At 33.5% G+C, this 17,882-nt stretch overlaps 2 protein-coding genes across 2 annotated transcripts; both read left to right on the top strand.

Annotated features, from left to right (window-relative positions):
• The first annotated feature begins 837 nt into the window (after positions 1 to 837).
• Positions 838 to 13,592, top strand: LOC111000223 (cilia- and flagella-associated protein 251-like). Its single transcript, XM_022269599.2, has 18 exons — positions 838 to 1,025; positions 1,645 to 1,791; positions 2,252 to 2,510; positions 3,613 to 3,728; positions 4,322 to 4,602; positions 5,338 to 5,489; positions 6,465 to 6,611; positions 7,267 to 7,375; positions 7,486 to 7,679; positions 8,164 to 8,315; positions 8,623 to 8,852; positions 9,205 to 9,316; positions 9,620 to 9,850; positions 10,523 to 10,614; positions 10,929 to 11,163; positions 11,637 to 11,859; positions 12,796 to 12,905; positions 13,464 to 13,592. The coding sequence occupies exons 1-18, from the start codon at positions 873 to 875 to the stop codon at positions 13,590 to 13,592; spliced, it is 3,072 nt and encodes a 1,023-aa protein (XP_022125291.2). The 5' UTR covers positions 838 to 872.
• A 609-nt stretch (positions 13,593 to 14,201) lies between these two features.
• On the top strand, positions 14,202 to 17,782 carry LOC111000205 (sulfotransferase 1C4). The gene is made up of 7 exons (XM_022269574.2): positions 14,202 to 14,415; positions 14,843 to 14,977; positions 15,471 to 15,570; positions 15,949 to 16,271; positions 16,816 to 16,910; positions 16,977 to 17,160; positions 17,482 to 17,782. Exons 1-7 carry the CDS (start codon positions 14,346 to 14,348, stop codon positions 17,664 to 17,666), a joined length of 1,092 nt encoding a protein of 363 aa, XP_022125266.2. The 5' UTR covers positions 14,202 to 14,345; the 3' UTR covers positions 17,667 to 17,782.
• The last annotated feature ends 100 nt before the right edge of the window (positions 17,783 to 17,882 follow it).

Here is a 17,882-nt window from a genome sequence, read left to right as displayed (position 1 = left end):
AAAGTTTATAAAAAATAACTTTACGGTGGCCTCGAGTGTCACATGTTTTTTTAATCATAAAGTTTGATTATTATTACGTTATGTAGGTTAAAAATATTTAAGGTTAAGAAAATACTTAGTTAAATTAAGTTTCCATTATTTTAAGAAAGAAGGGCAGAAGATGAGAAGTCATAAAGATAATATGAGAACACAACTTGGATAAGAAGAGCTAACATCAAAAATGAATGGAAGCAACTGGAAGAGGTCTATGTGTACACAGGACACGTTGATCACCAAAACCGGCATATCTGATGAATAAAATGAAGATCAGTATCTTAGCTAAGTTACATATATAATTTGTATATATGTGTGTTCATGTACAACCTAACGTTTTCATAAAAAACAGTTGTAGGTTTGTGATGTCCTGGGAATGTGAGTGTCCAACGCGGCGGTATCACTTAACATCAGATGAGTCTCCTGCCCGTTTGCCGATTACATAAAAATAATCTTTCTTAATATAATAACTAACCTTAAAATTTAATAACTAGAATATATTATTAAAAGGAGTCCCTTTAGGCAAGGTTCCGAAGATACTGACTGGCTAGACTTATTCTATGTCCGAGGTAGCTACCAGGCGCCAGCTCTTCGGTCTCCAGTGATGTCGACAGTCGACTAATCTTTTTGATACATTTATTATATTTTTTTTTCATTTTTAAATAGATGTTATCAGTGTTCGCAATGCACTTTTTAGTTTTATTAAGAACTTTTACGGAACTTTAGTCATTTGACATTGATATAAAGATACTGTTGACATTAAACGTCTTTGGTATTGTTATTATCTTCGATAGCATACAAGAATCTAATCAAAGGTTAATAAAGCTGTTAAATTGAACATGCAATCAAAATCATTGGAAAAGTTCCACTCTCTCCCAAACATCAGAGCTGGATTAAGCGAAGGGGATTTACGAAAATTGTACAGTCTCTCTCTATCACAGATAAGGAAGCATGCCGAATTTGCGGAATACAATTATAAGCCGGCATCTTTCGTTAGTATTTACGATGCTTGAATATACCCATAAACTAATTATGTATTATATTAAACGTACCAACTTATTGATAGAGATTTAATTACAGAAGTTCTCATTCAGTTGTTAAACCATAATATAAAAAGACTGACTAGGTACTCTGTAATTTCCACGACTTCGTTCATGTAGGTACTGCACGATCCCAAAGTCAAATGAATTACGTCGAAATTACATACAAAATCTTTTATACTACTGAGTTCCGATGCAGTTAGCTACAATGTTTGACAATTTGAGTTAAGGTCATGTGAAGCTGGCCTTGCGCCTTACTATCATATGCCGACCACGAATAAACGGTAACAGAGAAGTTAATGGGGAATCACGTGGCCGTTTGCCGTCACCAAACAAGATGTACCGATCAAGTGAAAGACTCATCGTCCTCAAAACGACTCTCTCTCTACTTTAATAATATAACCGATGGACAATCTATTTCTCTGGACTGGAATCTGGACACAGAAAACAGATTGTCCGTACCAGATGTTTAAGGAAATCAAGGGACGACCACGACGCTCTGACATCAACAGCTGACTGCAGAGCAGCTGTTATATTTAATATTGACTAACAATTATATTTTTTTATACAGAACATACGTTGGATTTACGGCTACAACCCTAGAGCAGGTGTGATCAATCTAAAGGACCGCGACAAGTCCGAAATCTTTTATGCAGCTGGTAACTGCGGTGTGCTGTATGACTGGGAGAGTGATCAAATGCGAATTTTGCAAGGACATGTAAGTCGATTAATATTATTGGTTTAAAACTAGTTTTTTTTAGTTAAATTTTTTTTAGAGAACAGGGCAAACGGGCAGGAGGCTCACCTGATGTTAAGTGATACCGCCGCTCATGGAGGGTCCATCAATGCCAGAGTGATCGCGAGTGCGTTGCCGGCCTTTTAAGAATTATAAGAATCGAATTGAAAACGCGCAGTTGTCTAGGTGATACGGGTATGAGATGAGTATTTTCTCCTATGAGAAACATTCAATTCATATTCAGATGATAACTCTTTCTGAATTAATCTGAATCGTTGAATTATCCAACATGGCGGCGCGACTAGTTTTATACGTTAAGATATCCACATTTGACAAGGGAGTCTTAAACGGTTGGCGTCTTTTTCGTATATAATAAATGATAATAATAATAATAATCTTGATAAATATGGCAGTGCAAATATCTTGCAATGATTTCTTTCAGAGACATGTAGTACTGTTCTTAGCGACAGATGCTCTGGGTAAATGGTTAGTCACTGGTGACTCGGGACCTGAAAACATTATCATAATTTGGGACACCACTGATTTATTTCCGCAAAAGACGTTGTTTTCACCACACGGCAGCAGCAAATTAGCAAAGATCTCTCTCAGTGCTGATGCTAAATATCTTATGACCTTGGCATATACTGACATAGCTGTTCTACACTGGTGGATATGGTCCTTTGGATACGATGTTCCTCATGGTAAAAAATTTACTTTAACTACAGAGGAATAAAATTGTAGATAAACCTAATAAGAATCTAACAGAATCTGTTTAACAGGTGGCCTTTTGACAGCTTACAAAACAAAGAATTTACAAAAAAAGTAAATCACTTCCTAATATGATCGATATGCCGATATGTACAAAAGTTACCTCAAATACGATGTATATGTCGCAGCCAACTAGTTTAATTAGTAATTCAACTAACAGGATAGCCGTTTAGCCGCCTGAAATCTGATCAAACAGCTATCAAATGATTGATTACATTTCATTACTTGCATATCATGTTGACTGTTAATTTAAATTTCATTTCACTTTCTGTCACTCAAACTCGAAACGAATATTTTCAAAAAATATGGCGTCGACAAACCACAACTTTGATGGGTTTTTCCAACGTTTCATGAAAAACAAAAGGAACAATGGGAGAGTGTAGTCACTACGATAAAGTGAATTTGACTCAAGCAATTTAATTTGAAAAAATAGTTTTATGTCTTATGTGTCATATTTTTAATTTCTGCCAAATAATAACTCACTGCCAGTCACTTTATTAAATGTTGTAACAAACGCAACGGCTCAATATCTTTGAGGCCGTTAGTTAAACGGCGCCGTTTAGTTAAAAGGCTAGGCGGTTAATTGAACGGCTAATTAAGATGCGACATATATGTTTGTATAATTTCTAACTACATTGTTCTACAAGCAGGATGGGCAAAAGCTTTAAATTCTCTTTAACAAAAATATTAGCTTTTTAAATTGTAGTTTGTTTTTATTATTTTTTTAAATTATTTTAGATTAAGGTAGGTTTTTGTAAGATTTGGTTATGCACTTCTTGCACTTTACCCATCTTATCATCTATTCATATATATATATATGTATATATTTTGTTTTTTTCCTATTACGGTTGCCTGGAAGAGCTCGCTTAGCTTAGGCTTAGTGATAAGGCATCCGTTGTAATCTTTATGTGTTATTTTATATGTATTTATATAAATGAAACGAAGTGGTAAGAAATAAATATGTATATTTAAAGATGTATGTGTAGTGTAACCTTATGTTTTTTTAGAGATACATTGATACCACAATTCTTTCAGCGACACTGGAAGTGGATATTCCGCGTGATGGTGTTCTTGACATGAGTTTTAATCCAAATGATAGTTTGCAATTTCTTCTACTAACTAAACAGGATATTTGGATTGGGACAGCCAAGGTTTGTTTCAATACATTGTTTTTTATTTTAATTTTAACTCTGTAAAACGATAAAGCACATAAAAAGATAAAACATGTGATTAATATAATCTTTCTGAAAGAGAGCTTGTATGTTAAACATCGGAATAACAAAAATTAACAATTAAACGTCATTTGTTTTTGGAAACATTTATCCATTTAAGAGTGTGTGTAAATTTATTATATATCGATGATATATTTTATCTGAAAACAGAGCATTTTCTGAAATTGCGCTTTTTATTTGTATATGTTTTAACTGAGTAATAACCTTAATATCCGGATGATTGAATGAATAGAGGATTTTAGTTTTACTCTATATTAACCACTCGCGTACAACAATAGAGACAAGCGAAATAACGAAATGTTAATTGCTATGTTATGGTTGAATGCAATGTAACAGTAAAAGAGAGTGTCTACGTCTGGCAACACTCACGGGGCGTATTTACAACGATTTAGGAAATCGGCCACGCTAATAAAAATAAGAAATCTCGTAAAGTAACTATTCTTCTATTACCTTACATAATGATGTTTTTTAGTTCTAAAAGAATCAATCATCTTTCTCATATATCATTTTAGAAAATATTTATAACGGAAAGAGGAATTGTGAAAGAGACAGACGATTACGAGTTGATGATTCGTATGCCGACCAGAAAAGCAACCCCAGAAGTTGGAAGGCTCACTTGTTTTACGTTTGCAAAGGCCCAGGTTGTCGCAGGAACGAGTCGGGGAGCTGTAGTGTTATATAGTGCGACTGTTGGGAACCAGGACAGTGTAAACATGAATTACGAAGAACTAAGATTTATAAAGATTTTGAAAATTGAACAAATAAAGATCAATGTTATTCAGAGCGTGGATGGGTATAAATTTCATTTAACTGTTTTAATTTGTTTTTATTGAGGTTATTTATTTATTAAGGAAACTACACAGATACATCTTTATACAGTAAAAAAATAAAAGTAAAACATAACCACAAAAAGTTTCACTGATAAAAAACAAGATACAAAGCAAAACAAAATAAAAGATGACAGCATAAAATTTATAAATCAGGAGAACGATAAACAAAATAGTAGCTATAAAGAAGAAGAAAAGATACAAGGCTTAGGACATTAATAGTTTTTTTAACTTATTCTTGAATTAGTGAGAGTCGATATTACTGGTATAAGCCAAAGAACACATCCTATGAAGAGGCTCGCAGAAACCAATGTTGATTCTGGGAGTCGAAAGGTTAAGGGTTCTATGTGAGCGTAGAGATCTGACAGGAACATTAAATGTTATGAGTTCGAGAAGATAGGAATAAGTTAGCTCCGATCTTCCCAGTTAGGTAACAGTTAAATATGAGTAGGGCCTCGGTTTCGGAAACTAAATCGAATCCACTCTTTTCTTGTAAAATTATGTTGATGATTCCGCTAATATGAGAACAAACAGGAATGCCAATGTAAATTCGATTAAGACTAGCATTAAGCTTTCGTGGTGATGATGGATTTATCAAGAGAAATCAATCTTCCTCTCCAGTCGGTGGATAATGAAATCTTGATTTAAGATTTTTAGTAGTTAAAAATCCTTAACTCTGACATTTTATTATGTTTTATCAGGATCATAGTAACGGGCAATGATATAGGCGAGTTGCACTTCTATGATGAGCAGTTAAAGTTGCTGTACTGGATCCACGGCTTTCAAGTGGACTCAGTCAGAGGCATCAGTTTTGATATGTTTCGGCGAAGTTTTAAAATCTTAGACCCTAAATGTACGTATATTTTGTAATAAATGTATGTTTTTCTTATAGACTATGCCCTATTCTAAGTACATATTGGAATTAGTTATTATATAGAGATAGACGGCGCAGGCCAAGGTTGTTTTCGATACCAAGGGCTTGAACCAGTCTGTTGCACATGTTCCCTGTTAACAAAGACAATGCGCATACTGAATGCTGTCCCTGGCAATAGCGACATCTTTATAGTATGTTTATGAATTAGATTGAATTCACAGTAGCGATATTATACGTATCACTACATAGTATAAAACAAAGTCGCTTTCTCTGTCCCTATGTCCCTTTGTATGCTTAAATCTACGAAACTACGCCACGGATTTTGATGCGGTTTTTGATAGAGTGATTAAAGAGGAAGGTTTGTATGTATAATAACTTTAATTAAATATTGGAGAAGTACTGTTATTTTTGAGGTTTCTAATGTCGTAAATAATTACATTTTTTCCGCTTACGTTGCAAACGCAGGCTGAACCCTACGAGTTTTATCAAAATAATGTACTAAGTATTGTACACATTGAAAAGGTCTACAGAAAAGTCCGTAATGGTATATGTCGCGTATATTATCGGAGCTTTCCAGAGACGTAAATAACAATACATAATAAAAACCTGCTTTTCCTCAGCATTGCTCTCGTGCGTGCGAAGCTGGGGCGGGTCACTAGTTATATACTTAATATTTTATATTTGCGACATTTTCTTATTGGTTTAGTACTGTATATAGTGATATTTAATGAATAAATAAATTTGTTACTACACCGATTTATATTATTAAGCCTTTGTGAGATATAAATGCAACAATTTGTAAACGGTTACTTTTATCGCAATAAATAGATGTATATAGATATACATACGATAGTATACAAAATGTACGTAAACTTTGCAATAGTGAAGCAGTTAAAAAAAAAATGTTATAATTTTAAATGAATGAAATATAACTATAATATATTTCTGGATTAGGTAATAAGAAGTGCCCTTGCTATGACGACGTGAATCCGGGTGTGGACCCAGAAACTAAGGTGTACCGCCAGAAGCTTATGAAAAAAGCAATACCTTCTGATGCAACAACTGAGAATAAGCCTTTTTTGGTTCGCGATTTCATTCTATGTCAGTTTAGATTTCTTTTTGAATTCTTAAAAAAAGTGTGTGCGTACAAAATAGACATGTCAGGAGTGAAACTTCTTTGTAAATTAATTATTCCTTAGGTAAAAGCCCCAATAGATAATCATGCACTAGTATAATATGTCACTCTATGTATTTGTATATCTATATTCACACTGTTTACACATTTGTATACGTCCCTGTCTCGCTCTCTCTTTATCGGTCTCTCACTTTTTTTCGACAAAAACGCTGCACATCTTTGTGACGTTCCGTTAAAATTTTACTCTCATGCGCCGAAAGAAGTTTCACTTCAAAAATTTCCACAAAAGCTATGTTCTGTGGGACAATTTGGCTTAATCTTTTGACAACTCTCGGAATCGATTTGATTTTACTATTCAAAATTTAAACTCTTTTCTGTCACTAGAAAGCTAAAATGATCTGATGAAGCTAACAAATTTGTTGTTGTCCATGGTTCGAGCGATATCGACTTAAGTTGAAGAAAACAGCGTACCGATTCTAAAAGGACGCTTGCGAGCCTGCTAAGAGTTTGATCAATCATTGACGGTACCAGTTAACATCAGATGAGGCTACTGCTCTGTTGTCGCCTGTAAATACGAAAAGAAAATTCGAAGATTATATTATATGAATTTATTTTATTCAGGTACATATAATGAAGGAGTATCGTTCGTCAATTTCACAACGGAGACTCTGCATACAATTCTTGATAACAGGATAATGCACGCTTTGACCTTGTCAGTGCATCCTGAAAAGTAAGTCATATTATTGTTTCGATATTATTATTTACACGGTATACGGAAAAGTAAACATTTTGAGATTTTATTATGTGAGAATATGTGACTTAATAAACATTTTCATAAAGGTCATTACTTTGTGTGGGCTACACAGAGGGCTTGATCGAGCTCCATAATTATCTTCAGCACAAACTGTTCGTTCGTCTTGATCTTCGAGAGAAGTTCAAAGTAATAATTCCTCCAAATGACGACTCTATCAAGGGTGATTTTGAAATCAACTATCCGGAACTGTCAGTTACGTGTCTGAAGTATTCGCCCTCAGGTTAACATCGTATATATTTTACATATAGTAAGAGCTAGAGAAGGAAAAGATGTATAATCTAACTTTAGTTTAACATATATTATTTAAATACATTTTGCTAAGTCTGTTAATATCTATAATAGGAAATCTCCGGGAATCTTTTTAACCATACAGTAATACGTCTGTATGCTTATAAAGTTTGAACCAATTAGGACATTTAACCTGTATATTTATAAATAATTTGAATTACCAACAAATCGACTTAGGGTCCTTCAAGAAGAGAGCGTACCTTCCCTCTGGCATTAAGAGTGTCCATGGGCGGCGGTATCACTTAACATCAGGTGAGCCTCCTATCCGTTTGCCCCCTGTTCTATATAAAAAAAATTGGCTTATTTACTCTTTCCATTCCTGCTATGTAAAATAGATAAAGAAGTATTCTACTTAATATAATTAAAAGCATTTTTAATAGCATCATGATATTCGTACCGTAACTTTAATATTTAAGGTCTACACTTGGCATGTGGACTTGACACGGGCGAGTTATTATTTTTGGACCCAATTACTATAGACCTCCTTACACCAATTCCGTTCAAGGACACCGAACACTCCATCAAGGAAATCAACTACAGCTGCGACTCTATTACCCTCGCATTTTCAGTGAGTTATTTTCTATACTTAATACGTATAATTAAATGTATTAAGAACTTATACGTTTTCTATAAAAAACCAAGTAGGTTATAAATAACTTATGAGAGTTAATTCTCTGAAAAATTAACTTCCTAAAAGTCTCTATCAGGCCGCTAGTTAAACGCCGCTGTTTAATAAAGCGACTAGGATGTTGATTGAACGGCTTATTAAGTTAGTAAAAGCGTCAATAAGATTACATACAAATCACGCATATTCAACAACCCACAGTTTCGTTGGTTGTATTATATATAGTAAGTATAATCTTTTCATATTGCAGGACGCAGGTAGAACTGTTTGCGTCTATAAGTACGACTGCAATAATTTCCAATGGCAATTCATAGGAAAGCATAGAGCTCATTACAAAGATATCACATCTGTCTTCTTTTTACCCCAAAAAAATGCAAATGGCGAATACAAATTGTTATCCCTTGGTGCTGATAGAATGATGGTGGAATACGACATCGGAAATAGTTCAGATGAATACTTAGAGATACTTAGCTTGGATAGGTACTTACTAGCAAAACATTGTTCGAATTTGATTTTCTCCTAGATGTGGCATAGTCTGATATAGCAAGTTTAAATTTATTATATTAGGTATATTTTATAACACTTTTTAATTTTTAGATTATTGTTCTATTTATATAAATTTTGGGTATATACATGGCTTATAAAACATTTTAAGTATCGGGTCTCATTAGAAAGCGATGGCTAAACCAATGTACATATTTCGTATTTCAAATATCACGAAATAAGGAATAAAATAAATATATAGAAATTAAAAATAAATAGTATAAAAGTGTTAATACAGAAATAAGCGTGTGTGTGCTTTATAATTAATAATATAATAAATGAATTCCAGAATTGACCAAATGGCAATTCCTTTGGCTGGCATCCCATGGCCAACACCTTCGGAGATAGATCCCGAACACTGTAGAACTGATATTCCCATGATACTGGTAGCGAATAATGAGGTAGGCAAATGTATTTTAATGTTCCACTTTGTAAAATGACAGTACCATAAACAATAAATACTTATCCAGGAATCATATTTTTTTTAAATTTATTTTATTTTTTATTTTATTTCATATAAACCACGGAAACGGTTACTAAGAAAATTAGAAACAACACGATTTATACATATTTGTTGCAATTATAATAAGTTTCCAATATTATAATTACGTAAGCGTAAATTTGATTACTGAAACGTTTGTCCTAGCTTCTTTTAGTTAGTTTGGTTTCTTAAAATAATATTATAAATTACCAAATTATTTCAGCACAAGTACAAAATAATTAATAATGACACAACTATGACGTTATCGACCATACTTGGACCACGATTTGAACATCCGGTGTGTAGAATAGAACTAATTACAAGAAAGAGTGAAGAAGGCGACCGCGATGAGAAATATTTACTTTTTGCCACCAAAAACGTTATCGGTCTACAAACGTTTCCATTGGATGGCAATCCTTGGAAGCATGCTGGACTTTTGGGACATCCTTTACAGGTCTGAACGTTAAACATGAATGAGTTTCATCATCGAACGTTGAGGAATACGAAATTCCACCCGTATCACCTCGATGGGCGTAGTTTTGTAGTTTAAGGCCGGCAACGCACTCGCGAGCCCTCTGGCATTGAGAGTGTCCATGGGCGGCGGTATCACTTAACATCAGATGAGCCTCCTGCCCGTTTGCCCCCTGTTCTATAAAAAGTTTGAAAACTGAACTTTTGAAGGGTTTTTGCCGCGCCGTTCTATAGAACCAACCCAGTAAAGTATTTGCCTCCAATGGTGTGTCCATGTGTGTGTGTGTCCATGGGGGGCGGTATCACTTTACATCAGATAAGCCAGCCGGTTAAAAACAAAACAATGATTTTATAAAGTAATGGTGAGCGTTTTATTTAAGAAAACAGACTTCGTTCATGTCCTTTATAATTTTGGCTTGCGATCAAATAGCGCGGCAATTTTTTTTCACAGCTGCAGTCGATAGTAGAGCTGGGTGATGTCAAATGTCAAAATTTCTAATTGATTCTGTGCCTTCGATATTTGAAATTAAAGGAAATTTCGATTTAAATTAACTATACTATAAACTATAATAAAGATAGATCTTTCATAGACAAGCACTTATAATTATGGAGCATACTTAGAATGTTAATAGAAATAGGAATTCTTTAATTTAAGATTATTGGAATGTGTTTTCGGGAAGATTCCGGTACACTATTTAATATTGGCAGAAAGGATTCTTGTGTGTATCAGTGGGCGGCAAATTATAGGTATATTTTTATACTTTTAAGGGTAGAATATATATATGTTTTTGCTTAAAGCCCTTAGTGTATTTGGTACACTTGGCGCTTACGTTATTCTTGAGGTCACTCAATAATGCTTACTTATTTAAGCTGAGTATTTTATTTACCAACTGAACATGAATACTTCGAAATAAGAGTCAATAAAATTTGGGTGTCACCGAGCCACCGAGAAAATTGTTTTTATATAATTTACTGTTGCTAACAGTAAATAGTTTTGTTTACATAAAACATAAAACTCTTTTTCTATTAAAAGTAATGTTTTTCTATGTTGAACATCTAAGAGCTGTAGAAACAACGACTAAACAAGGTGGTGGAGACCTGGATCCATATTACTGCTTAGTGGAAGACGGTAGACCTGGATGGCTCTTTCACGAGATTCGAGATCTGTTCTACTATATCCAGATCCTTTGTCAGGGCACTTTCTCACCAGAAATCCGTAGGGTGAAGGATTATATTCCGATTGATTCGCTTCCGGATATGATGAGGGCTTTGGGATACTTTCCCTCGGAGTACGAGGTATTGTTTATGCTGTTTTACATTGTCAAAGTCAAAAATCATTTATTCATATAGGTAACATAATGTACACTTATTAACGTCAAAAAAAAAAGAAATATACATTAAATAAACCTAATTTTACATTTACTGCCAGTTCTCAAATCAAGGGCGTAGAACGGAAGAGAAGAACTGGCAATAAAGTCTCCGCCACTCTTTTTAATCGCCAAGTTTTTTTTACACAATGTAAGGAGCTGCAACCATTACACCATGTTCCATATGACATCTTGAGTAATAAAGAATAATAAATTAAATTTTTACATATTGACAAGAATAACTTTAATACGGGGTTTCAAAGAGATGTTAGCTGCCCATATGTATGATAATTGCAAGGCCAAACGCATTCATCATAGACCATTTAATTCATACTAAATTTTTCATTAATAATTACTTACTTTCTTCGCAATGTAAATAGTTGTAAATGTTTTTTATTATAGGTAGAAAATTTGATAGTTGAAGCGAAGTTCAAAGTGTTCCAACGCGTCCCGTCAACCGAGATTGATTTTGAGGAGTTCTTCAAATTGTATATAAACCATAGGCCAGCCTTCCCGGACAGTATCAAGAAAATCAGAAATGCCTTTAGACATTTCGCAACACCGAATCAGAATGACGAATTTGTGATTAGCCGTGACGATTTTGTGGATCTGCTGAGTCAAAACGGTAACCTTTATACATTTTTGACATATTTATCCTGACATCTACATACCTGACGGCTGAGTATGTGATTGGTTACATTTCTGAAGCAAGAAAAAAGCATACTAATCAGCCATTGACGGCGGCGTAATCACTTAACAACAGATGAGCCTCCTGTAGGCTAACACTGAAAATATTTAGAACTGGCCAGTTAGAAACATTGCTAATGAAAACTTTTTTTTAATCATAATTTTAAAACTTTTTGTTAACCTAATGTAGTATATTGCATTCATTTGTCATTTGTTTATGTTAATTGGCGGCAAATCTAAAACTCTTATTAAGGCCTATTTAGAACGAGAGAGTTTCTCGTCTCGAAAGTGAGTTTATCGAAAGAAAATAGAAATTTTTCTTCGTCATAACATTCACACCCCTCGCTCTTCCACTCAGGCAACAATTGTTATTGAAAATTCGAGGTAATCGCTTAATGAGCCCTGAAGATACCGTGAAAGCGTACGAAAATGTCAATGAAGAGACCTCTAAGGAAGAATGGGCCCACTGCTTTTCTCAGTGGTTCCATCGAATGCGATGATGTGTAGAAAGGAACGGAGATTACTTCGAAAAACAATAAAAGTATTGGCAACTTTCTACATTAAGCCATTTTTCAAATTCTAAACATTTTCAGTGTTACCTAGGTATTATCATTAGGTGTATGAACAGTGTGAATACAGATATACAAATACACGGTGTGATTTGATGATGTGATGATGTGATATTATACTAGTACATCATCATCTATTGGTGCTTTTACCTAAGTAATTGTAATTGATTTACAAAGAAGTCTTACTTCTAACATGTGTTCTTTGTACGCACGCACTTTTTATTTACACTAAGTTATACCAAAAGCTGAAACAAATGTGACATTCAGCCAAGTTCAATGACATAATTGAATTGTATGTTTGGTAGGTGAACATTTTTCTCGAGAGTTGTCCTGGTACTTGTTATCTATACTTTATGGTCAGTCATTTGAGGACCGAGCCGCAATGCCTGAACCGGATTTCGAATTTATTCCCGAGGTAATTGTGATTTGTATATACCAGTTTTCTTATACACAAATTAGGCGTAGAGCTATAGTGATTCCTAGATAATACTATTATGAGCGCTTTAGCTAGAAATTGTGATCATTGCTAAATTAGAGATGTATATATATAACATACGTTGAGAGTTGTTTATATGTATTAGAACCAGTTAAATTAATAATAAATGCCAATATTATTTTACCTAGAATAAAGTTCAGAAAAAAGAATGCGACTTTACAAGAATTACAATGAATCCTATACAATAATTAATTGTGTCTTAATTTTCTCAGTCTTAGTATATTTTATAATGCCGCATTTGCACTTATATTCACTACACTAGCTTTATTAATTTGAGCAGATAAGTATATGTTTAGTATTGCGTTAGTTAAAATATTGTCCGAAATAGTATTGGTATTAATTTAAAAATATCTTGATGATGATGATATGAATCTTCTACTTTGATAGAGATGTTAAAGGAGAGAAGATGTTTCTCTATCAGATCAAGAAGCTGGAAGTCTTTATTTACCTTCTTTTATTTGTCTGTTTTGTTTCTAGGAGATAACTTTGACGGAGTTGCTGACTAATATTATTGGTGTTCAAGACATGGAGACGTTTTCAGATTACTCTACTAGGGAATCTTTGGTTTCGCAAATAGCCACTTCGTCGGAATCTGAAGACGCCTAATTATTAATTAAAATTGTTTTATCGATTACAAAAGCTTTTTTATTTCATAACTTAAAAGGGGCATGGTATTTTATTTTAGAATTTTGGATAAACTTTATTTCATAGAATAAATATTATTAGCAGTGTTGGCCTAGTGGCTTCAGCGTGCGACTCTCATAACTGAGGTCGTACGTTCGATCCCGGGCTGCGCACCATTGGACTTTCTTTCCATGTGCGCTTTTAACATTTGCTCGAACGGTGAAGGAAAACATCGTGAGGAAACCGACATGTCTTAGACCCAAAAAGTCGACGACGTGAGTCAGGCACTGGAGGCTGATCACCTACTTACCTATTAGATTTTAAAAATGATCATGAAACATATTCAGAAATCTGAGGCCAAGACCTAAAGAGGTTGTAGCGCCACTGATTTATTTTATTTAAATATTATTGAGGAAATATTAAAAATATTATGATTATCACTATAACACATATATATAAAGCTTTCGAGTGGAATAGAAGGGTGATTACAAAATTTTGCATTGATATACTATCACTTAAGCATCGATAACAATATAAAAATATTTTTGTAATCTTAGTTTATCAGAAGTTTTATGTGTTAATAATATTATATTGGAGGAAGGAAAGGAATCGCAAATTTGGATTTGCAATTGTAAGGACATTGACTCACGTGAACTCGAAGAAGGTCAACGGCTTATCAAAAAATTGCTTGTTTTGCGAAAGTGCCAGGCAGAAAGTGTTGTGATTCTCGTGAGAATGGATATTCCGTTTGAAATCGAAGATGTCGAGAAAAATCTCGCGAATGAACTTATGCAACATTATACAGGTATTTAGATGTGTATATATTATTAAAATATTTTTATATAGTTTTAATTTGTGTAATATTTAGTTTAAAGTTTAATATTTTTGAAATTTTATTGATATTAATTACACACTTATCGTCTTGTTCTTGAAAGATATAGAATGCAATACATATTTGAATTTTTAACATAATTTATTCTAAAGTAAAAAAAAATATATGAAACTTTTTAATTTAAACTTTTCAGGTAACACGTTACGAAGCCAAATTAATTTTGATGATTTAAGAAATACAGTTACTTCATCTATACATTAATATATAAAAAAATACTTGTTTTTATTTGAATTAAAAAACTTACACAATTAATTCAGTAACAAGCTATATTTCTAAAAATATATAAAAATATCCATGCGAAACGGGTCGCTCATACATTTTACATAACATGTTGTTTCAGGCGAGCTGTCTGGCTTTGTTCGAGTAGGTCCAAAGGGCTATTTTCTCCCTCAGAAGTACAAAGCTCAAGCATCTGATATTTATAATATTCCGATACGGCCCGATGATATATTTGTGGTTACATACCCAAGATCAGGTATACAAATTTATATATAACATATCACAATACTCGTTGTCTTATTAATAAATGTATTATAATCATTTCAATGTCCCACTGCAAACACCGATCTTTCTTTAGATAATTGAGGTGTGATAACCATAATACTAAAATAAGTAAGTTTACCATTCTCATGCAATTTTACATTTTTATCGATTATTTTTGTCTAAAATACGATTTAATTGGAGTCGATATTTTACAGACCTCATTCGTATATTTCTTTAAGTAATTTTGTGTTCAAAACGAATCCTGAGTTTATTTTTCGAAATGTGATAGAAGTAAACGCTGTAGACTAGATCTATTAAGCACACAGATTTGTATTAAAATTATGCAAATTCGGAGAGAAAGTATATTTATATCTAGAAATTCTTAATTAACCAATTTTTTATGTAGGTGAACAACTTTCTAAGTGCGCGAATTTGATGCAAATTCAAAGCCAATTTTAAAGATACATATAAACATTATATTACAGGCACCACATGGACTCAAGAACTCGTTTGGTTAGTAAAGAATGATTTCGATTTTGAAACAGCAAAAACTACACCGATCGCCGCTAGGTTCCCGTATTTAGAGTAAGTAAAATTTATGATAAACACAGCTTTTATTTGTCAAGATTCCAAAAATAATATTCGGTCTGTAATAAACATTAAGCATCACACAGTACTCGCAAAGAACTCGTTTGCCTTTTCTTAAAAAAAATGTGTGTTTTTGCTGCACAAACTGTCTCAACGCCTGGTTATTGTATCTGTCCGTCTATCACCACTCCTGGTGCCGGTTACCAACGATCTTCCTAGATACTAGGTGCAGAAAATTAAAAAAAATTCAGAAGCACACACGAAAAATTATTTTAAGATTCAAACAAATCAACACAAAAACGTTAACATTTGTAAATTCGTTTTTGATATGTAACATGTTTACGTTTGTAATTTAAAGCACACAAACATCCACAGATTTTCCATTCTGGTACATCCAGTCTACGAGCAGATTATGAGAGATGAAAATAAAATAGATCCTCAACGTCTTAGAATCGTTGATACGGCAGTGTTGCCAAGTGCGGAGAAGGTGGCTAAAATACCCTCGCCGCGGTTCATCAAGAGCCATCTTCCATTGTCTCTGCTACCACCTACCCTACTGGATACAGCAAAGGTAGTCTACGTAGCCAGAGATCCCAGAGACGCCGCAGTATCGCATTACCATTTGAGTCGATTGTATCGTATACAAGGCGCACCCAAGGATTTTAAAACGTATTGGAACTATCTAATAAGGGGTTTACGTAAGTAATTTATGTAATGTATTTTCTTATAATATTAACTCTTTAAAAAGACAAAAGAATATCTAGACAAATGAAGTGAGTTAACGGCTTTAAAAATATAATATATAAATAAAAAAATATAAAATTGTATTTCTTACGTAACCGCGACATTTCTGCCGCATCAAACAAAAGTAGGTGACTTTCAAACTTCTATACAGTGAATTGATTTAAAAATTGTACCAAGTAACCATCTTCATAACGTAAGTTCTATAATTAAATAATAATAATCACGCCCTTAATCGGTCGGTTTAGGTGAAAGACTCGTTAAACTTCTAAGATTCCCCTTTTTGCGCTGGGTATTTAAAAAAAAGTTGGTATTGATTTTGGTTAACGTTTAACTCAAAATATTAAATTAAAAGTAATAAACACAATTGCTTATTATTTGTAAATTTAATGGACTTATGTCTTAAATATTGTAAGATTGTTGCGTTTTTACATTTACATTTCGTTTTTAAATATGACACTTTATGTATTTGAAAAATTGAAGTATTTAATTAAATTTTAGATCATTTTTCACCAATTTTGGAGCACGTCAAAGAAGCGTGGAGATTACGCAATCATCCAAATCTATTATTTGTTTTTTATGAAGAGTTGTCGAAGGTAAGGCATTTTCATAATTACTAAAACTTTATGAATTTAAATTTAATTAATTTAATCACGTTTTAGGATTTACCTTCAGTAGTTCGTCGGATCTCAAAGTTCTTGGGAAAATCACCGACAGCAGAACAAGTTGGAAATCTATGTGAACACCTCAGTTTTAATAATTTTAAAGATAACTCAGCTGTTAATGAGATGCTCCTGGGAAAAATTGATTTTCTTAATAAGGGTGAAGCACCTTTTATACGCAAAGGTATGTTTTTATAATCTTATAGAAAAAGATCTTTTCGGTCTTGGCCTGAGATTTCTGTATCGGTTTCATTATTATTTGTAAATTTAATAGGCAAGTAGGTGATTAGTCTCCTGTGCCTGACACACGCCGTAGACTTTTCCGGTCTGGGCAAGCCGGTTTCCTCTCGATGTTTTCCAAGCAAATGTTAAATGCGCAAATAGAAAGAAAGTCATAAAATTGAACCTACGACCTCAGGGATGAGAGTAGCACGCTGATGCCACCAGGCCAAGAGATGTGATGAACAAGCATACAACAAATCAGACAGTAAATGTAATTTTCCAGGAAAAGTTGGTGGTTGGAGGGAATACTTTGATGATGAAATGATGCAGCAAGCTGACAGGTGGCTGCTGGAGAATCTCACAGATACGGACCTCAGATTCCCATCATGGGATCTGCCGCAAATGGATGGAAAAGGCTCCAATCCTATCAACGTTGAATACATCAGGGCTACGCAAGGACGCACTTAAATCCTAATCATTTACATATCTATTTTATTTATTCCCTCAAACTTATTCTAAGTATTACATTTACGCTTCGGTGCAGCTTAAATAACGGCTTTTGTAATAAATAAACACATTATTTATCTTTTGTTTTAATTTCAGTTCCTCTTAATAACAAAATTATAATTAAAACACGGCACTTCTGCGTCCCGAATATATCTTCTTCAAAGATAAATGTTTTAT

The sequence above is a fragment of the Pieris rapae genome, chromosome 8 (assembly GCF_905147795.1).
Source record: "Pieris rapae chromosome 8, ilPieRapa1.1, whole genome shotgun sequence".
Classification (NCBI taxonomy): Eukaryota; Metazoa; Arthropoda; class Insecta; order Lepidoptera; family Pieridae; genus Pieris; species Pieris rapae.
Note: the sequence above shows the minus strand (reverse complement) of the source record. Positions and strands in the feature narration are given on the sequence as shown.